We start from the raw sequence: 23,536 nt of genomic DNA, 5'->3' as shown, positions 1-23,536 counted from the left end.
GTAAAATGGTGCAGCTAGTTTGCAAAACTGGCAGTTCCTCAAAAAGTAAAACATAGAACTACCATGTGAACCAGAAGCTCCACTCTTGTATATATACATACCCAAGAGAAATACAACCATACTTTCACACAGAACTTGTACATGAATGTTTGTAGACGCATTGTTCACTAGCCAAAAAGTGGAAACAACACAAATGTCCATCAACAGATAAATGGACAAAATATGTTATGTGCAATGAAATTTTATTTGGCCATAAAAAAGAATAAAGTACTGATGTACACTACAAAATGGATGAACCACGAAAATATCATGCTAAGTGAAAAAGCCTGTCACAAAAGACTATATTGTATGATTCTATTTATATGACACGTCCAAAATACTCAAATCAAAAGAGGCAGAAAGTAGATTAGCAGTTGTATAGAGCTTGACGAAGAAATGAGGAGTGACTGCTTGGGGGTGAGGGAAATGTTCTAAAGTTGATTGTGGTGCTGGTTGCACAATTCTGACTGCATTATACACTGACTTGTATACTTTAAATGTATGACTTTTTAAAACATCAGGGAAATGCAAATCAACTACAAATCAATCAATTGCATATAACAATAAAGCTTTTTTAAAAAATGAGAGTGAAGTCATTAATAGTTTTCTGAAACTCAAGCAAAAAAAAAATGATTAAGCTAGAGGACACTCATACTAGGGAAGACTGAAGATGATTGAAATAATTACGACTCAAGTCTGAAAAGACGTTAAAATCTGAAGGGCTGGTGAAAGAAGCGCTGCCTATGTGTTAGGTTTCAGGTGACGTATTATTATCCTAATTTTACAACTGACAGTGAGTGGTATTACAGTCACAGGACCAGAAAATGCCAGGGCTATGTTGCCTATACAACTATATGACTCAGATGGTGCTCTTTTCCAGCCCCAGCTTGGCTGAGAAAAGTAAGGAAAAGAGGGCAAAGAAAGCAGTGTGTGGAAGAATCCAGTTGCTGGGGGTATTTTCTGAATGAATACTGGTAAAGAGAGAAGAAAAGGGGACAAGAAACTTTCAAGTTATCAGTTCAGTATTTTTGTGCAGAAACATTCGTTGTTATGAAGAAATGATTCCATGTCACTTTAGAATGTTACTAAAAGAAAATATATCTAACTTTGGAAATTCGTACCCCACACCAGCAACTGCTTTCAATCTCAGGTCTCATCCTCAGTCTCTCTCTTCCTTGACCCGCTTCGTTCAGAACTACCTGTTTTCCGAATAGTTTCCACAAGAGCAATTCCCGCGACAATTGGACGACAAACACCAACACGGAGCCTGCGCGCGAGCGAAACTAGAGCCACAGCCTCTGCGCGTGCGCACCGCTCCGCCGCGTCCTCGCCGCCGCGCCCGCAGCTCCAGGCCAGGTGGAGGCCGCTGGTCTGTCTGCAGTCTGTTGTTTGAGTCGGGTTTCCACGCCACCTGTGACGGGTCAGCGGCGGTGCCCACAGCTCAGCGCCTGCGCGGGCTGCGGACATCCGTCGCCATGGCAGCGACCTCTGGGGGCCCTGGTAAGTGCTAGTGGCCCCGATCCGGCTCCGCATGTTGGCTCGAAGCCTTGCACTTTCTCTGGCCTGGTGCCAGTGGTTATGGGTGCTTTGAGAGACTGCTTTAGCAACACCCCTTTTTCGGATCTTTGGGAACGGTAGTGTTAGCTCGCGCCCACAATCCATTGGCTTGGAACCTTGGTTCCTTCAGTAGGCTTTAAGAGAAAGGCATTTGGGGAGGCCAGAAGTGAAAGAATATTGCGCCTTTTTTAAAAGGATTTTTTTGGGGGGAGGGTGGGAAGGTGGGAGTGTTAGGTTCATAAGAAAATCGAATGGGAGAAAGTTCCTCCTTATATTTCCTACCTGGATAAACATATACTGCCCCATTATCAACATCCCCCATGAAAGCTACAGTTGTGAACCTACATTGACACACTAATCACCCGAAGTCCCTAGTTTACTGTAGTGTTCATTCATGGCTTTGTGCGTTCTGTGGCTTTAGACAAATGTATATCGGCATGCATCCATAATTATGGTCTCATACCAGATAGTTTCATTGCCCTAAAAATACTCTGTCCTCCATCTAGTCATCCCTCACCCCTCCCTAGTCCCTGATAACCAGTGATCTTTTCACTGTCTCCATAGTTTTGCCTTTTCCAGAAGGTCATATAATTGGAATCTTTAGCTTTTTCATATTGGCTTCTTTTCGCGATATGCATTTAAGGTCTTTTTATGGCTTGATAACTTCTTTTAGTATCGAATAATATTCCATTGTCCAGGTGTACCACAGTTTATTCCATTCACCTACATCTTCATTGCCTTCAGGTTTTGGCAATTATGAATAAAGATGCTATAAACATCCATGTGCAGGTTTTTAATATAATCATAAGTTTTCAAACCCTTTGCATAAGTATCAAGGAGCTCAGTTGCTGGATCATGTGGTAAGAGTATGTTTAGTTTTACAAGAAACTGCCAGACTACCTTCCAAAGTTGCTGTATCATTTTGCATTTCCACTAGCAATGAATGAGAGTCCTGTTGCTCTATCTACATCCTCACCTGCATTAGGTATTATCAGTGTTCTGGAATTTGGACAGTCTAATAAGTGTGTAGTTGAGCTTTGTTGTTTTAACTTGCTTTTCTCTTATGACATGTATTTCTCATGCTTGCCATCTGTTTATCCTCTATTGTAAGGTGTTTTTAAGGTCTCTGACCCATTTTTTAATAGGGTTGTTTTCTTATCTTTGAGTGTAAGAATTCTTTGTATATTTTGGATAACAATTCTTTATCAGATGTGTCTTTTGCAGTATTTTCTTCCAGTCTGTGGCTTGTCTTCTTTTCTAGACATTGTCTTTCTCAGAGAAGTTTTTCATTTTAATGAAATCCAGTTTAAACATTATTTCATTCATGAATAGTACCTTTGGTGTGTATCTAAAAAGTCATTACTACACTCAAGGTCATCTCGGTTTTCTGTATTATTGTGTAGGAGTTTTATAGTTTTGCATTTATATTTAGGTCTATGATCCATTTTGAGTTAATTTTTGGGAAGGATGTAATGTCTGTTTAGATTCATTCTTTGCATGTCCATGTCCAGTTGTCCCAACACTGTTCGTTGAAAAGACTTTCTTTGCTTCATTGTATTGCCTTTGTTCCTTTGTCAAGGATCAGTTAACTATTTATGGAGGTCTGTTTTGGGGCTCTCTGTTCTGTTCTGGTGATCTATTTGTCTATTCTTTCACCAATACCATGCTGTCTTGATTACTATAGCTTTATAGTAAGTCTTGGTGTTGGGTAGAGTCATTACTTTGTTCTCCTTCAGTATTGTGTTGGCTCTTGTTTTTGTTTTTTGTTTTTTTGTGGGGTTTTTCTGTTCATGAACATGGAATAGTTTTATTCGTATTGATCTTATACATAGTTTGTTAGATTTCTACCTAAGTATTTCAGTTTTTTGAGTGCTAATGTAGATGGTATTGTTTTTCATTTCAAATTCTATTTGTTAATTGCTGGTAACTAGGAAAGCAATTGACCTTCATATAATACCCTTATGTCTTTCAATTTTTTTCAGTTTAAATTTTTCCCTGATCATGAACATAATATGCTCATTATATAATATTTATAAAGTGTATAGAAGTAGGAAAAAAGTCACATGTCAATACTCAGAGTCACCACTAGTAACTTTTTGTTATATTTTCTAACAATCCTGACTTTTATGAAAATATAATTAAGATCATAGTATACATGCCACCATATACTATGTATCTCTTTTTTGTTTTTCTCCCATTTTTTAAAAAATCATATAAAGAAGTTTTTTAGAGCATTATTTGTTAGTGACTTAGAACAACACAGATTTATTGAAATTCTGGATGTCAGAAGTCTGAAGTGGATCTCACTGAGTTAAAATCTCAAGTGTCAGCGTGGCTGCATTCCCTCTGGAGACTCTAGGGCAGCATCGGTGTTGCCTTTATTATCCTCTAGAGACTACTTGAGTTCCTTGTTTCGTGATCTCTTCCTCCATTTTCAAAGCCTACAATGGCTGGTTGAGTTTCACATTGCATCACTCTGACACACTGACTCTCCTTTCTCCCTCTTTTATTTATCAGGATCTTGTGACTAAATTGGGCCCACCTGGATAATCCAGGCTAATACCCCACCTCAAAGTCAGCTGATTAGCAAACTTCATTCCATCTGTAACCTTAATTCTCCTTTGCTGTGTAATATATTCACAGTTTCCAAGGATTAGGTCATAGACATCTTTGAGAGGTGATTTTCTTCCTACTGCAGTGCCTATACATATTATCTCCACCTTGCTTTTTTCTCACTTAACATATATTTGCGATTATATCAGTACATATAGATTTGCCTCATTCTTTTTAATGGCTGCATAATGTTCCATTGCGTGGGTATACAATTATTTAGTGAATTCACTATTGTGAATTAAGTAAATATTTAATTATTTTCCCATTGTTGGACATTTCTGTTGTAGCCAATAATTAACGCGTCTTCTAAAAACACCTAACTTAAATATTAAAAAAAAATGATGGCCCTATATTTTCATCTAAGTGTCTCTGACTCTATTACGTATGTTAAATAGGGCTACATGTTTGGGGTAGGAGACTGCTTGGCGGGCAGTGAATGCTACAGCTAATTTTCTCCATTCTTTAGTCTGTAGCCCAGCATAACAGAATGGTTGCTACGTTCCATGCACGTTAGTTAGAAGTTATCTTTATATGCCCCTCCAGTCTCTAATCATATTTTGCTTTTTCTCAGTGTCTTATCGCCAGTTTATGATGGCCATTTTTAGTTTTTTAACTGTCATTAGGTGGGGTTAATATACAAATCATTAACAGAAGACACAATCTCATACATAGGGAATTTGCATCCACTTAGTAGACACTTATATGTTTAAATAAATGAACATGAATTAGGGAGGTAAGATTATAGAAAACTATTCACTTTTTCAGCTTTTTCTCATTGTTATAATTGGAGATGGCATAATTTGGAGTAGACCTGGATTCAAGTGTTTTAGTCTCAGTTAACTCACATATTTTAATGTTTTAGAGAAAATCTGGTCTGCCAAAAAGTGATTGATAGATATAAGAATTATATACATATGTACACACTAGATAATTCTGTGAATACTAATTTAGGAGTTTATTTAATTCACTCATATAAGTATTGTTGAGACTCATAATCCGAAGGTAAATATGCTTAAATGTATAATTTAAGATTCTAAACTGTTAATGTAAATATAGAACGGAGCTTTGGGTGGAGAAAACTTAATACAGCATTTAGAAGAGTTTAAGATAAGCTTTACATATGTTTTACTTATTTATAGGACCAGGATTGGAGAGGATATTATGTGAAAATTCCTGCTTTAAAAATCTACCTCTTAACAGTTTTTTTCTTATGGTATACTTTTTCATGCTTCTAAGGTTCAGGCTATCCTATATGTTTACTAATTATAACTTGTATGTAGCATGTTATATACACACACACACACACACATATGAAATGCTGCAACATCATAATACTTGTTCCTAATTTTTAAAATCTTGTGTTTTTCCAAGTTTAATTACTTTATTATTCTAAATATACCCTTTTTTTAAAATATAAAAACAATTTTACCCCGTATAAAACAATCTGTTCTTTTTAATGTAAATGCTATTATTTTAGGATCTTGGAGTGAAAATATTCTGGAATATTTTCTGAGAAATAGCCAGATCACAACAGAAGATGGTGCCCAGATCACCTGGTATCATGCAGCTAACCACAAGGCACAAATGAATGAAGCACTGAAAAGTAAGTCAGTACAGTTCCTGGTATTTACATTGGGTACTAGATGAATTTAACTTTTTTTTTTTTTTTTTCGCTTTTGGGGCATATTTGCCAGGTACCAGCATCAAGGTGAGCTAAGTGTATGTTTTTTAAATTTATTTAAATTAGTTTCAAGTATATAGTACGTTGGTTAGACATCTATACAGTTCATAAAACGATCTCCCTAGTTGCTCCCTCCTTCCCATGGGCCTCCACCTAGCCATCATATTAATGCTAGCTGCATTCCTTCTACCATGCTCCCCATCTCCATGACCAATTATCAACTACTAATTTGTATTTCTTTAACCCTTCACCCCATTCTCCCAGTCCCCCAAACCCCTTCCCCTAAGTCCATCACCAAATTGTGCACTATATTTGTAAGTCTGTTTTTGATTAGTTCGTACTTTTTGTTCCTAGATTCCTCATATAAGTGAAATCATATGGCATTTATCTATCTCTGTCTGACTTATTTCACTTAGCATAATAACCTCTAGGTCCATTCAAGACAAACGTTTTTATAAAGGATCTCATTTTGTTAACAAAATGAACAAATTTTCACAACAGAAGAATTTTCTTATTTTCTAGAAGCAATTTGCCTTTTCTGTGCCTTATTTGAAGCTCATATATTATTACACTTGCTTATACATTGCAATAATTTGAGTAAAAATTTTAAGATCGGGTCATGTGTCATATATTTTTGTGTCTTTCACAGTGTACTAAGAAGAGGCTCAATAAATATTTGTTAAATGGATGGACAAAGCCATTGTGTACTAATTTATAATTAATTGCCTTGGGCAGAATTTATGCCTAGGCTAGAAAACAAGCCATTTGGTTTACTAATTCATTCTATACTCATATATATTTATCTCCATTGATTATATATATAGATGAACATTATAGCATTTTCTCAGCCTTTTCTATGAGGTTCCCCTGTTGGCTGCAGTAGCAGAGAATGAAATCCTATTACCAGAGGGCTGGGGCATAGCTTGAAGTGACCTGGTCCAACAAGAAAAACTCATTGAAGTCCTTTGTTTTATTGTAATAATGTATGCATTTTTTTTTTTTTTTGAATCCTACTCAGTTATGTATCGGGAAAATGTATCTGAATATGTATCTCTTTTATTGTAAAGATACTGTTTTAAATTGTGTTTCTTTGTTCCTCAAAGGGAGAAACTTTGTCTCCTTTAATATTAAATCCCTAATACTTAAAACAGTACCTGGCACATAATCACCACACAGTGATTATTTAATAAATGAAGTTTAGCAAAAGCAGTGCCTTAGGAAAAAGTTGATTCATGGTTACCAGGAATTGGTGGGAGTAGAAAATACAGAGTGATTGCTATTGAGGACAAGGTTTTTCTTTTGGGGATAAAGAAACTTTTCTAGGATTAAATAGTAGATGATAGATTTGCAACCTTCTGAATATTCTAAAAACCATTGAGTGGTACACTTTACAAGAATATGTGGATTATATATCAGTTTTTAAAAATGAGATAAAAAAGATAGGAAAAAAAATACTGTTATTTATAGACAATATGGTTGTGTATATGGAAAATCAAAAAGATAAATACTGTAATTCGTAGATAAATTTAGATGATCTAAGGATACAAAATCAAAATAGAAAATAAATAGTACTTCTATATAACAACTAAAAATTTGGAAAAAATCTTAAAAACTTATAATTTGTAATAGGACATGCAGATGTTTCTACCTAGAAATAATCTAGTTAAATACGAATACTTTTTCAGGGATGTATATTTTAATAGTAGGTAAGTTTTAAGTTAAAGAACAGAATCTGTAACATAGGATTTCAAACTAAATAAGTATCTGTAGTTTCTAATTTGAGGAGTGAGAAGATAAAAGTACTATTTTTATTTATAGAAGCTTACATAGTTATTAAGCCTCCCTTTGTTTACACACTTTGCTGTGTACTGAGAAGAATAAATAATATGACAACACTTAAGAGCTGTGTGACCTAGGAAAGATGTTCAACCTATCTGCTCATCTGTAAAAAATAACGACATGTACAGGCCTCCCACAGTACCTGACACTTAGTAGTTACTCAATAAGTGTTAGTTTTGTATCCTTCCTTTTATCTTCGTCAAAAGGATACTGGACATGGCATCTCCTGCAGACCCTGTCTTTTTAACATGAACTTAAGTTCTTTTATTTTGACAGGTACTGCTCACATGATAGAGGCTGATGTCCTTCTTCCAAGTGATGGATCAGAACATGGCCAACCAATCATGGCCCATCCTCCTGAAACAAACAGTGATAATACTCTATTAGAGTGGCTGAGTGAAGTTACGAAAAGCAATAAAGGCATCAAGCTGGATTTCAAGAGGTATTTATACAAATGTATTGTCTTTTGGTTGTTACAGAATAACTTAGGGGAAAAAATTAAAAGCCTCATATATCTGTGGCTGACTAACTTATTACTTTTATCTAAATTGAAAATGGAATTGCAAGCTAACAAGTTTCAAGAATGGACCTCAGATTTACTGAGTTGTTTGCTCGAATTGTTTCTTTGGGATCCTCTGAGGCTAAAATTAAGTTAATTTTTATAAAGGAATTTATTATAATTATGATAATAGGGAATTTTAAATGCTACTTTTATTAAAAGTAGTCCAAGAGAGAGAGAGTTGAGAAAATTTTGTAGTTAATGCATACCCTACTTGATTTTTGTTATTATGTTTATGTTCAGGGAATTATTTAGAATTCTTCAATGATGAAAATGTTTCCTAAAAATAGTATTTTGGAGGCATTGATAATGAAGAGCAAGATTAAGTGTCATTTTCTTCCTTATAGCTATCATAGGAAATGTTACTTTTGTGGTATTTTGGCAGTATAAAAATTATAGGTAAAGCCACATATATATTGTGTCACCACAAAAACTCACCATAAGCCCCATGAAGGCAACTTCTGTGAAAATCTAGGATTTATGGTAAACCTACCTCATCTCTGAACAATATCTTTAAGTTGAATTATCTCAAGAAATTAATAAAGATTTGGAAATCTTACTCATAGAGATATTAAGATGACTTTAATAATTTGTCGTGGGGCTAAATATGCTAGTAGACCTTGTCATACTGTTGGCAAATGAAAGAGCTACTTAAAATTGAAAAGCTTTTAGGGTGGTGAATGGTCCAACTCCATTTTATTGACAAACTTAGTCCCTGAGCGGTTAAGTAATTTTACCCAAGGGCAACAGCTAAGTTTGACATCTGACCTAGAACCAGATCCCAGGTTTCTTAAAATGAGTTCGGTGTTCTCTGTACCATCAAACAGAACATTTGATCTTTAATGCTTGGGGAATCAAAGTGTTAGATCTCCTTGCCTTTTCATGTGCTCAGTTTTTCTGAGTTTACTGTTGCCCCTTGAATTTTTCTCTATGATACATTCTTTGGCTCTTCACAAGTCGGAATGGCTCATTCATTCCTAAACACTGACAGCTACCACAAAAGGGCTGAGCCACTATAAAGAGGTTTTGCAGGTTTTTTGGTCATAAGATATTTGAACAGCACTGCCAGTCTAACTGACAAATTCATACTCTGACCCAAAACTCTGCACTACCTGTGTAGAGTAGCCAAATGACCTATTAGTCAAATTTTTCTAATTCTTTTATTGTGCTTTGAAGTTATTTTGTTTAGTATACAAATAATAACTAAGTAATATATGATGATTTTTAAATTTTATGTGGCATTTTAGCAAATTCCTGCATTTCGGCAAAAGATTATTTTCCCTTAGGATGTAATTTTAAATGGTTTATTGCACCTTTAAGTATGACCATTTTTGTCATCCCCCCTCCCCCAATTTCTAAATGAAATTAATAGGAAAATAGGATATGAAATTCAGAAGTTTGACTTACGAGTAACTCTTTAGGGGGAAAAAAAATCCCTATTCTATAAAAAATAAGTTTATATTCTTTCGTAGGGATTTAAAAAAGTACTAAGCAAAGAGATTTTAGGTAGTGTTCTAATCAGGATTTCTTTCTTCAAAAGGACAATTTAGCAACGCTTTTGTTGGCAAATCTTTATGAGAAACGTAATGCTAATACATGTAAGGATCAAGCACGTTGGCCACTGTTATTTTTAATTAGAATTACATGGATTTTATAAATTAATTATTAATTATATTATTTTGTATTATTTATAATATTGAGTTTTCTAGGCTAGGAACATGGTGCGTTATTTCTTGTAGTATATATTATATTTTGCTGTTTCCTCAGTCCTTTTTTTATTTTTTTTCAAAACGTTATGGCCTTTCTTCTACATTTACTCTTTTAGAATTGTTTTGTCAAGTTCTAGAGAAATAAGTAGTACGACAAAAGTTTTATTTTCTTTAGTAAGGTTTTATGCTTCTTAATGTAGATTTTGTTTTTCTTATTTAGGTTTCTAGTAAGGGAAAGTATCGTTAACTTTTTGTATTAGTAGTCTATAGTCTATATTAGTGATAATTAAAATATTTGCATATAAAATGGAATATATATATTAAATTCTTGCTTCATTGTGTTCTTTGTCAACTTCTTATGTTTAATGGTATAGTGCTTTGGATATAGTAGACATATGATGGCGGAATTTCAGTTCAGGGGAGAAAATGCTGTTTAAGACTAAATATTATCAGATGGAGAACCAATATTAAATAGCCCTGTGTCCACTTACTAAATTGAGAAAGCCTAAAATGTTCCCTATGGAATGTAAACTGGAAAATAGTGGCTAGCCAACTTCCACAGACCCTGGATTTCTTAAGAAGTCAGAGCCTTTTTTGGAAAAAGAAAGGTCAGCCACAGACATGCATGGATTAGTTTCAGGGTTTTTTCCTTCTTCACACATGAAGAACAGAACAGCAGGGGGTCTTGGCTGCTGCTCTGGAACTTATAGACAATCAAGCTTTGGAGTCACAGGTTGCTTCCTACCAAAAATGAAGGAATTTTGTAGGAAGTACAGTGCCAGATATCAGAATTGTGGTTTTAACATGGTATTGATACCCTTCAAGGCAGAAAGCATTTCAGACAGAGAAATTACAGCATCTAAATTAGAGTCTACAAGGTTCAGCGTTAGAGTTTATTAATCCACTAAAATCTGAGGCCTTTGTTTCAGGGGTAGAAGAGTGAGAACAAAGAAGCTTACCACATGGGAGCAAAGTGAAAAGCTAGAGGCTGCTTTCCTCTGGTTTAATGTACAGTATCTTTGCTCACTAATAAATATGACCCAGACAATGATGAGATTATCAGTGTCTCTTAAAGTAGAGGGCCCAAAAGGAGTAAACAGTGGTACAAGCATAGGCAGGATTCCAGTCCCTTAATAGGAAAGATGGAAATGTGAGAAGCGGGTGCTAAATATTCTTCCCTCCAACATCCATCTCCCAGATTCTTAGCCTCTCATTGCGGTATTCACTAAAAGCTAATTTTCTTAGAAATGCACATAGTCCTTAAAGGTTCAGAATTATAAGAAGTATAATTTTCCGGTAAAGTTTATGTATATATTCTTTAAAAGTAAAAATTATGCGGGCTCATTAAAAGCCTGTTGTTTCAAAATCTGTAGATGTCGGTTAGAATAGATGTTGGGAAGTACAAAGAGTGACACTCCTTTTTTATTTAAAAGTAACTGAAATGTAGTTTCTCTAGGTTCCAGAAAAGGTATTTACAATAAAGAGGGAAAAAAAGAAGTTTATGAGAGCTTTAAGGAAATGTTATAATTTTACAGTTTGCAATCACTTTTAGAAATATATTTATGTATCCAGACTCAGACAAGAATACATGAAGGAAAAGAGGTTTTTATTCCCAAGGTTGTTATCCAGTATTAGAGACATGGTGCCTGATTGCACTTTGGGTATTTTCAAAAATGCAATTTTTGAGTACATCTCATTTTTAAATCTTATGTTTAAATCTGATGAGTAAATATTTGTATTTAAATTGTTTTTATACTGACTGATCCTAATACAGAGTTTTGAAACCTCTATCTGTCCATAAGTGGCATTATTCATATATTTATAGAACCTTTAAATACCTTCATGAATAAGAAGTATAAATCAACATTTGAGATATGGCATATGTTAACTTTCTCCTCTGGTGCTATGTGATCTTTGATTTTATTTAATGCAAGCATTATTGTATAGTATACTTTTATTATGAATTTGAAAACATTAAAATCACTCGTCTAAAAGAACTTCCGTTAACTTCTACTTTAAGAATATATTTCATTTACAACAAACTATGTTTTTAGTCTGTCAGCTGTAGAACCATCCATGATGCTCTTGGAAAATGTGAAGAGGCATCTGAAGCGTCCTGTGTGGATTAATGCGGATATTCTTCCTGGTCCAAATGGAAATAGCAGAGTAGTGGATGCAAAATCTTTTATAGACACTGTGACATCCTTCTTTCCAGATGTGACATTTTCCCTGGGTTGGACAACAGGATGGGATCCTGAGAAAGTCAATGACGGTAATAATTTAGAAAATATATTTCTTCTTGGTCAAATGAAATATACTCCAAATATAAAATAAATACCTTGAATATAAAACCAAAAACACGTTCCACAAAAACTAAGAGCCCGATGGAGAGAAAGTTCTGGCCCTAAAAGGTATGTGTGTGACTCTTCTTTCTGTTACTCAGGTAGACACAGCATTCATTGGTGACATTCTGTCTCCAAGCTTCCATGGGAAATATTTATTTGCAAGGTCTAGAAAAATGAAATCTGCCTCTTTACATGTTTCAAAGAAATCCTGAGTTGATCTCTCTGAATTTTTAAAACATTCTGTAGTCTTCTTTCTTCTTTTTACTTTGACACAAACTCCCTGTGTCAGATGAAAGATAAAGAAGTGGTAATAAAAGCTTTTCATGTGATATGAGGCCAGAAGTAGAGGATTGTGTCTGAAAAGCATAAGTTCTGTTCTCTAGACATTAGAAGGGGCTCCAGATGTTAGATGCTGAAACTTTGGTGCCTGCATGCTCTCTTTGGGAGACAGGGCATTGGGAGGCTATGAGACTCTCCTCTACCCTGGATCCCATCTTCCCTTCATGTATCCCTACAGATGACCTGATATTCAGCTTCTTTTTCCTGGCTGCAACTTATCATACTATTGGGTTCATATTTCTATTTCTTCATACATCCTTAGGTAGTGATTTCCAGATAAACAGCCAGTAAGCCATCAGATGCTCTGGGACACCTGTTCACATGGTAAAAATAATAAACTAAGAAGGCATTTCAAGCCTATGAAGATGTTAGCCTTTATCTTGTGTTTGAGGCTTTTTTTTTTTTTTCTTATTTGCTATTATTGTTTTTAGATGTAAAGGTTTTAAGTCTGACGTGAGCTTAGAACAACGGCTGTCTAGTAGTGACATTTAAGTTATAACCCTCCTAGACCAATAATTGGTATAATTGAGAGAAAAAATGATATACTTAATTCTATTTTAATTTTCTAATCATTTAAATTTTTATTGGTTTCATTAAAGCATATAGCATATAGTTTAAAGCATTTAAAGAAGGAAAATAGAAATAATTTAGTAAATTCCTTACTGATTCTAAAATCCTTTTAGTCACCATTTACCATTTAACTCTGACTTTATCCTCAGGCTTGAACTGAATTAAACCGTATCTGGGTCTTTAGATCATGTTGATGTTGAATGTTTCCAGACGACTTTTCCCCCACTAGCCTCTTGTCATTACCAGCATGTGCTTTATCCTCCCTTAACTTCTTATGCCACAAATTTTAGAAAAGAGAGTGTATAATTTTATAGTAAGGTAAGTATAACTTCTGTTAGCAATCCCTTTTTCTAATTAAAACAACATAATTTTCTAGATTTTAAAGGAAAGCAGACATTTCCCTTCTTTCATGAGAAATTTGGCTAGTAAACTAACAGAAGCTTTCTGTAAAATGTTCCTTTACTGACCACTATTTTTTACAATCTGCTTTTGACAGTGTAGGATCATTTAAAAATAATTTTTTCCAAAGCTATTTATAAATAAGCAGGTGTGTTTTTCACAATGTCTTAATGTGATTTAAAACACATATATAAAAGTTAATTTATCATTATTTCTATTTTAGGTAAAATGTATAAGAAATTTGGACTACCCCTACCACCCCAAAATAAGAATGAAGTTAATTACTACTCAGACAGCTAGGAAATGCCTAGTAGCCCTCTTTCTCTTTTAAAAGAAAACAACACAAATGGATAATCTAAGCTTATAGAGACTATTATGGAGAGATGTACCTAAGAGCTTTGGATTCTTTAAAGTTAATTTAGTATCAAAATTTGCTTTTTTTGTACTTGAAAGATTCATAAATTCTTTTTAATGTTTAAATTTTTTGTTAAATTTGCTCTAGGTCACTTGTGGCATAATTTTAGATTTAATATTTTAGCTACATTTTCTATTCAACACATTTTCTTGTATTAAGTGGTATTTTATTTATTATTTTTTAAATTTATTTTTAAAGTGGTATTTAATTCACTCTGAATCCAAATGGAAATTTTTATAAATTATCTATGAATTTGCCTATTCATAGGTAATTTAGTTTTTAATTTAATAGACTTTTAGGATTCCAATTAGAAAAGTTAAATTTTTTTCTTTTCATTTCAGGTTACAGTTGGACAATGGTAAAAGAGATGGAATATATATGTAATGAACTAAATCAGCCTGTAACATTTCCTGTCAGAGCAGCATTAGTCAGGCAGTCTTGTTCTCAGTTACTCTGGCTGTTAGAGAAATCAAACAGGTATGTATAAGTTTAACAGTATAGTGCATGTGTGTGTGTGTGTGTGATGGACAGAGGCAGAAAGAGGATGCGAACTGATGGTGTAAAGACCGTGTGTGAAAGAAAGATAGAAATAAACACTGATTCTGTAAGCACACAGACTCCCTCACTAGAATGAAGCTACTTGATAAACCTGAACTTACTTAACATCTGTTCCTCACAGAAATTTTTACATATAGTTGGTGTCCAAGAAATGTTACTTTTTTCATTATATGTTCACAAAAAGTTATAAGTGGATAAAACAGTTTCCTTCTGAAATTTCATAATTTCCAGAAGTCTTTTCAATATAAAAATTTTATTTTAATATGTAATAGTTGGACCACCTAGTAAATATTAAAATATAGAGATTCAGTATTAAAACAGTTTTGATACCATCTTTTAAATAGACTAGTCAATAGAATAGGAGGGAAAGTCCAGAAATAAACCCAAATTTTTGGGAGAAAGTTGGCATTTTAAGTCTTTGGAGCAAAAGTTCATTAACTCGTGTTGAGACCACAGGCCAACTATGTAGAAAAACTTAGTCCTTCCTCCAAAATAAACTCCAGATAAGTTAAAGACTTGAACATTAAACATTAAATGCATAAAGAAAAAATGAGATACTTTTTTATATAGTTGCAGAATGGAGAAGACCTTCCTTAGTAAGGCACACAACCTAGAAACTATAAAAGGAAAGTTTGATACATTTGAGCATTTAAAAATGGACAGTTTCTGGTAAAACTATCCTCAACGCATATGTCATACAGATATAAAGAATTCTAACGTGGACGTGGTTCCATTATGTAGCGGTTAGTACATCTGCTTTACACGCAGAAAGTCCTGAGTTCACGCCCCAGTGGAGCTATGATCTATGGTTTATGGCCATGCCACCCTGAACAAGCCTGATTGTTATCTCAGAAGCTAAGCAGGGTCAGGCCCAGTTAGTACTTGACTGGGAGACCACCTAGGAAGAGCAGGTGCTATAGTCATAAATAAAAATAAAAAAAAGAATTCTAACAAATGTTTTCACAAATCATTCAGAAAAGGACCCAGTCAATAATTTACTATATTGTAGAGAGCAAGGGAACCAGACATTCATACATTAAAGAAGTATCTATCGATATTCCTATGGATATTACATTTTTACTAAATGCCTTTTCAGTTTTTATGAAAATAACCATATTTTCTCTATATGTATTAATAAAATAAATTATATTAATATTTCATAATATCAAATTATCATCACATTTCCATAATAAACCCTACTTGACCATTATCATTATTTTAACGTGCTGCTGCATTTATTGCTAATATTTTAGTTAGGATTTCTGCATTTGAAAATGAGATTAATCTATAGTTTTGTTTATTTCTCAGTTTTAGGTATCAGTGTCATGTACATTTCATAAAAAATACTGGAAACCTTTTCTTCTTTTTATGTGTTCTGGAATGTTAAAAATAACATTGACAGTATCTCAATTTTAGTAAACTCAATTGTGAAGCCCTCTAAACCTTATGCTTTGTAACCTTTACTATTTCTTATATAGTAAATGATCTATTTTGGTTTTCTGTTTCTTTGGGAGCCAATTTTGATGTATTATATTTTCCTAGAAATTGTTGCTCTCATGCAAGTTTTAAAATTTATTTACACACAAGTGTTTAAAATACTTTCTTATTCTTTTAGTTTCTTCTGTGTCTTTAAAATAATTTTCTAATCTTGTTTATTTGATCTTTTCTCCCTTGTTTCTTGATTAAACTAGATAGTGACTTATCTCTCTTTTTTTAAGAAACAAGTCTTGGATTTATTTATTTGCAGATTTGTAATTTGTAGATTTGGTTTATAATTTGCAGATTTCTGTCTGCTTTTTATGTTTTAAAATTTTGCTTTATATAGTTTATTCTCATTTCTTGAATTATATGCTTGTTTCATTTTTTTATTTATACTTATACTTAAGTATTTAAGACTATATTTTTTTCTCTGACCACTACTTTTTTCTCATGTTACTTGTGCGTAGATTTCATCACTGGTAATTTAAAACATCCTGCAGTTGTGGCTTTTTTTTTTTTGTCTCAAAAGTTTTAAGAAATTTTGGGGGGTAGCTAGGTTGTAGAATTATTATTTATTTTGGCTTTATTAATAGTTTTCTAGGTTTATTGTATTGTAATCAGATAATGTCTGTATTATTTCTACTTCGTAGACTTTATAAAGGTTTTATTAATGGCATATATTATTGGTTATGTTATATAAACCTCTTATGCCTTACTTTTTGTTTGCTTTCAAATATATTTTTTAATTTAATCTCTGGATAAGTAATACATTCACATGGTTCAAAAACCAAAGAACAGAGTTACCCTCTAAAAGCCTTTCCCATCCACCCAGTGCTGTCCAATCTCTCTAACCACAGTTGGTAGTTTCTTTATGCATATAAGAGTAAATACAAATACAGATTATTCCTCTCTCTTAAAAAAAAAAAAAGGTAGCAAATTATATACCTTGCTTCGGTTTTGTTCTTTGCTTTCTTTTTTTAACTTAGCAGTACATGTTGTATGTATATCTTTCTAAGGTTCCTCCTCTTCTAGGTGCCTCATACTTACGCATGTACTGTAATTTATTTAACCAGCCTCCTGTTGATGGAAATAAAGGATGTTTCTAATCTTTGATATTATAAACAATGCCATAAGGAATCCTTATGAGTGTGCCATTTTGCATGTGTGCAAATACATGGCATCTTTAATATTTTGGCCACTTCCTCTTTATTAACTAAGAGAGTTAAAGTCTCCAACTATTGCTACTGTATTTTTGTCTATTTCCTCCTCTGCCTTTGTATTTTTTGCTTATTAAATGTTCACGATCTGTTATTTGATGCATATTTATATCTTTTATCTTCTTGAAAAATTATACCTTTATTATTAAAGGTCTTCCTCTTGGTCTTGTTTAATGATTTTTACCTAAATTTACATTGTCTCTTTTTGTTATTTTTTCTTGAATAACTTTGTATTCTCCTTTCTTTGAAAAATAATTTATAGAGTTTTATTTTTATTGACACTTTAAGGGTGATTTTTCATTATAGAAAATAATGTTAGACCTATAGAAAAGTTGCAGAAATGTACTGCATCTTCTTTACCCAGGTTCCTAAACTATTAACATTTTCCTGCATTTATTATCCATTTTCTATCTCTCTTCCTCTTCCCGCTGCAACTTCTTTCTTTTTTTCTTTGTATTTTTTTCTGGCAAGATGCCTCATTAACCTTAAGTATTCCAGTGGGTACCTCCGCAGCCAAGGACACTCTGCTATGTTACTACTACTAGGAAGCCTCCCAATCAGGAAGTTAGGATTGAGGCAACACTGCCATGCAGCCCACAGACCTCATTTGGATTTTACCAACCATTCCAATAGTACTTCTTATTACTTTGTGGTCCAGGAAACTCTCTAAGAGCATGTGTTACATTTGGTTGTCATGTCTCATCAGTCACTTTTAATCTGGACTAGTTCTTCAATCTTTCTCATATACTTGACAGACTTAAAGACTACAGGCCTTTTATTATGAAAGATGTATTCAGTCTGAATCGGTTTAATAGTTCCTCATGACTAATCTCAGGTCTTGCATTCTTGGCAGGTTCATCATGTTCTTTCCCTATCTCAGTTCTACAGTCAGTCACTTCTTCAGGGTTTCCTGCTTGATTACAGTAGGAGATGGTATTTAGAAAGCAAAATCTGGGAGTTTAGTATAATCATTTCTACTAGGTGTCATTGCTTCTAGGACATCTCAGTGGACAGAGCTGGAAGATATATGTGTGTGTGTGTGTGTGTGTGTGTCATTGTGGGCTGTGTATGTATGTATGTACAAACACAAATCTATATAAACATACATACACACATGCCTACACATATATCTATGACTGTTTCTGTATCTTTCTGTGTGTATATATATGTTTTTAAACAACCCACAACGTTTTCAATTTCAACCCAACCCCTCAGGCTTCTTTCTAGCCTTCTCTCTTTCTGTGTTCTTAAATTCCTTACCAGGTGCTTATATACCTGGCTCCCACTAATCTACTGTAACAGTCTTTTCCTTTTAAAAGAAAAGTTTTAACTTATTTACATTTAATTCTAACACATAGATGCTTGATGTTGTTTCTGTCATTAAAAAAAAACTAGTGTACTTGCTATTTTTATACCTTTAAAAGACATTTCACTGTAGCTGTTTTCTATTTTGTTTTCTATTTTCAATTCTGATAATTTGGGAAGTTAGTTCTTTTATATTGATTATTACTGTTACTTACTAAACTATTGTTAATCTACTTCTTTACAGATACCTCTTAACTTCTGTGAGCAATAATAAAAATAATGTATTTCTCACCTGAAAATTATATAATTATATTAACCAAAGTTACCCAATAAACTTAATAAAAAAAAAGAAAGAAAGAAATTTTTTTAAAAAAGTGTATTTCTTTACTCCCTCTCACCTAATTTTAGTTGACTGCACTCTTAATGTTCAGCTTTGTAGTTCATATTGAATGATAGATTGACTGGCTGTAAAATTGTTGGCTCACACAGCCTTTCCTTGAGGACTTTGAAGGCATTGCTCCTCTGCTTTCTAGTGTGAGTGTTCATGTGGAAAAGTGTAAAGTCAGCCTTATAAAAGTTATCCTTATAAATGACTTGATTGGGGGTGGAGAGGGAACTAAATGTAGAAAGACTTCTTTAGCTTTCTGGCTCAGTAATTTTACTACACTATGTCTCAATACGGACCATTCTGTACCATTTTTTTCAGGGATGTGGTCTTCTTTACAATATATAGATTCAAATGTTCTTTTCTGGAATATTTCTGTCAATTATATTTTTATATGCTTGTTCTATTTCATTTGTAGCACATGATTTCTCTCTTAGGGTCTCCGGTTATAAATATGTAATCTCCTTTGCCTATCTTTGGTATCTATTATTTTCTCTTTGGTCTTCTTTTAATTTACTTGCATCTTATTTTACTTGATTTTATAATTTTTCTTGTCTGTCCCTTACAGTATTTTCAACATCTGTTCTCTCTTGTATACCTTCAGATTTCATGTTATTTCTGTAATAGTATTAATTTTCCACTTCTTTCCTAAGATCCACTAATTAATGTTTCTTTGCTCTTGTCCTTCAATGTCTTCCATGAGCTTATATTTCTGCTTTGTGCTCTTCACAGAGACAATTGTATCATTTAAAACATGTTTGGTTGTGGCTTTCATCTGTTTTGCGGCTTTTTGTTTTGTTTTGTTTTGTTTTACATCTGTTTCAGCTATCTTAAATTTGTTTAAAGATGAGGTCTTTGTTCCTCCATCTGCCATTAATTTGTTCTTATATTTTCTTGTACTCTCTTGTATTAAACTTCTACCAAATTTATTAGGAGTAGTCTACTTTAAAGAAAAGTACTGGAGAGAGACCAGGACTATGTTCCTTATTACCCAGAGAGGCTTATGTGTGAGTTTGTTTAGCCTGTAATGTCTCTCCAGTTAACGGAGATTAGATAGGCAGTTGTAATATCTAAGTAAAATCTTTCATCTGTCTCTTAAATTAAAATTATTGGGTTTCCACATGAACAGTCTGATTCCTACAACTATGACTTTCCTGTGTTAACTCTTATCTTGTCTCTGCTGCTTCTTGGAACCAAACCTAATCCAGGAAAGCTCTTACTTGTAGTTCACGGATGCCATTTTCACTGCTATATGGTGTTTAGGTGGAACATGTCCCTCGCTTGGCCTTAATCTCTATTGCTCTTAGAAACCTTTTCACCTCTTTTGTAGCTTGTGGTTTTAGCTCTTAATTTCATTGAAGATGGGGCTTCTATTTCGTTCTTTTGTTATTTTTGCTGCTTTTGGGTGATTCCTAGGAGGAAATGGAGGCAGTGTGAATTTCAGGCTCCCATGTTCAAATAGGATATTCCTACCACCCCATTTCTTTTTTATCTACTGCCTGAGTTTCCTTAACTTCCAATTCATATGCATTCAGTTACTTTCCTGAAGTTTCTCATTTGAAAATTATACTTTATTCAAGCCAATTCTTCACCTCTGCAACATTGTCTTTTGGCTCCATGGTATTGCACTAAGCAGGTTCTACTTCTCTGTCTAATTCTCCTTTGTTGTTGTTATTGTTCATCTGTTTTCCTTTATCCTTAATTTTGGGTTTCTCCTAAGTCCATCTCTTTTGGAGTTTTTTGTTTTTGTTTTTTAATATGAAAGTTAACATAGCTTTAATGGAATATATTACTAGAGAATATCTTCATAATATTGAGAATGGATAAGAATTCTTAAACAAGACACAGAAATCACTAACCATAAAAGATATGTTTGAGTAATTTGATTACATTAAAATTCAGACCTTCTTTCCCTCAAAAGATACCATACACAGGTTACTTATGCACAGAGTCGAGGAAGATTTCTGTAACTCAGAAGGGCCCTAATATAAAATTTATGAAGAACTGTCTCCTATTATTTGTATATCAATTTATTTATCTATTCTATTGAATGACATTAAGATTATTACATGGTTAGGGCTATTACAAAGATTCATTCATACACATACACGCAAATCGTGATGCACATGTGCCTGCATTTGTAAAGGTTATATCAGAAGGATATATTCTATTCCTAGGAATAGAATTTCTAGGAATAGAAATTCCAGGAATAGAATTTCTAGGTCATAAGGTGTTCATACTTTCAACTTTAGTAGAAAGTGCTAAACTATTTTCCAAAGGAAATGAATAAACTGTAGCTACATGTTTCAATGTGGGTAAATTTAATAAACAATATTCAGCAAAAGAAGCAAGACCAAAAATAATATTATATACCATATGATTCCATTAATATAAAATTCATTAACAAGCCAAAATTAAATTGTATTATTTATGGATGGATATGTAGGTGGTAAGTAAAGACAAGCAAGAACGTGGCTACCACAAAAATCAAGGTTGTAAGTTCTCCAGGGGAGAGGCAAGTTTGTAATGGTTGGTACCTCTTGAGGTGCTGATGATGTTCTGTGTCTTGATTTGTGTTTTGATTATACTGAAGTTCATCGTATAATAATTTGTTAAAATAAACATTTATGTTTTATGCATTTTACCTATATATATTATTTCACAATAAAAGGGGCTTTTAAAAATAAAACCTGAGAATTTATTTGAATGAATATAATTTAAAATTACTCTTGGGCAATTTTATTTTTCTTATTTCAGTTTAAATACTGCAGAGGGAAGATTAGAAGACGCAAAATAACGCTGGAAAGCTCTTTGGTGCTCAAATACAGCAGTAAAGATGTCATTTTAGCAAAACTATAGCTTTTAAAAGTAATTCTCAGTTTTTCTTTTCTGTGTTCTTAGCCGTAGTTTAAAATTTCCTTTTGGGTTGTCACATAGTACTTCTATGGAAGAAAATTCTAAGTACTTTCCTCTGTTAACATTTCCAGAATGTTGTCACCATCCTTAAGGACAGGAATGTATCAGTAACAAGAATATATACATTGATGAGACTATTTTTTATCATTAGTAGAAAAAATGCTTTGAAGATTTTCCCCTGGATTCTGACATGTTTTGGGGGGGGGGGGATATGGAACTACTTAACAGCTTTCCATTTCCCTAGATTCCAATGAACAGGGGTAATGTAATAGTAATGTCACTGAAAGAAATGAAAATATACAATTTAAATAACATTAAAATTCTGAGCATACTCTTATATCCATAATAAACCTGCATATATTATTATTGTTTTTTAACTCCAGAAATGAATCTAAATTTACTCCATTTGTCATTCTTAGTGACATTTCTTGGCATTCTTATATCTTATACCAAAAAACCCAGAAGGGGTAGTGGGGCTGTTTATAAGTGAATATGAATATTGGTACTATCAGTGACATTTGGTCTCTTCACAGTCCCTTCCAGTTGTGCTTTTCACTCTGCTCAGGCTACTGAAGAAACCGAGGTTAGAGCTATAGTTTTTGTGTAGAGAACAGATTCCTCGATCAGCAGTACAGTCTCCTCAGTTCTTTTGTCCAAAATTTGGCCCACTTTCAATGCTACCAATCTGGGTTTCTAAAGCCATTTAACATTCCTGTGATTCAGATACAGCAGTTACCTAATTTAGCAACAGCAATGTGAATTCTTTTTTCTCTCTGATCCCTTTGATGTTGATGAAGGAATGAAATTGGAAAGTATATTTCTACAATTGCTAATTAAATTTTTTTTATCTGTGTGAATTTGGGTTAGAGACAAATGAGAGTATCTTAGGCTTATTAGAATTCCTCATCACTATTTCTTATCTTTCACTTTTAACTATATAATTCTGTTTTACTTTAATGCAGGTACAGCCTTACAGTTTGGACTGGAAAAAATGATAACTATTCTATTGAAGATTTACTTTGTATTAGAGACCATTTTGACAAAAAACGAGTTTTCTATGACATCTTGGAACCACAAAATCATGAATTTAAACAAGCCATTGGAATCAAAGTTAATCTCTAAGAAGATTCTAAATTATTTCACATTTTGGTTTTGTAATCCTTCTATGCTTTGTCTGAATTAATTACCATGTAAATTATGATGATCGATTTATAGTCCAATTCATCCAATCAAAAACACTTAACGAGTGCTTATTGTATTAGGCATATGTCCTTATGATACAATTCTTACCTAAAAGATTTGCAAAGAAGGGATTTCATAGGACCTAGTGTAATAATAATAAAAAGATACTTTAAAAACCTTTATAAAAAATTATTTTCTATACTGAAGATAACTGAAAAGCCATGTATCATAACACAGGTATAAATCACATTTTGTTGTCACTTGCATTCCAGAGATTCTACAAAAGTATGGCACCCTTTTACCTTTTTCCTAGAGAACTGGTTATTTCAGAGACTACAAAAGAGTTAGAAGGCTCTAAAAAGCTTTGTAACTTTCGCAGGGGTGAACAGCTTTCTCATTAACAAAATCAAATCCACTTACTGAAAACAA

General features: G+C 33.3%; 1 protein-coding gene across 1 annotated transcript; it reads left to right on the top strand.

Moving 5' to 3' along the window:
- Positions 1-1,351: 1,351 nt before the first annotated feature.
- FAM151B (family with sequence similarity 151 member B) lies at positions 1,352-23,285 on the top strand. Its single transcript, XM_016152141.2, has 6 exons — positions 1,352-1,539; positions 5,687-5,812; positions 8,006-8,171; positions 12,052-12,269; positions 14,407-14,542; positions 22,888-23,285. The coding sequence occupies exons 1-6, from the start codon at positions 1,515-1,517 to the stop codon at positions 23,045-23,047; spliced, it is 831 nt and encodes a 276-aa protein (XP_016007627.2). The 5' UTR covers positions 1,352-1,514; the 3' UTR covers positions 23,048-23,285.
- Positions 23,286-23,536: the final 251 nt, after the last annotated feature.

The sequence above is a fragment of the Rousettus aegyptiacus genome, unplaced genomic scaffold (genome assembly GCF_014176215.1).
Source record: "Rousettus aegyptiacus isolate mRouAeg1 unplaced genomic scaffold, mRouAeg1.p scaffold_m13_p_8, whole genome shotgun sequence".
In the NCBI taxonomy this organism is placed as follows: Eukaryota; Metazoa; Chordata; class Mammalia; order Chiroptera; family Pteropodidae; genus Rousettus; species Rousettus aegyptiacus.
Note: the sequence above shows the minus strand (reverse complement) of the source record. Positions and strands in the feature narration are given on the sequence as shown.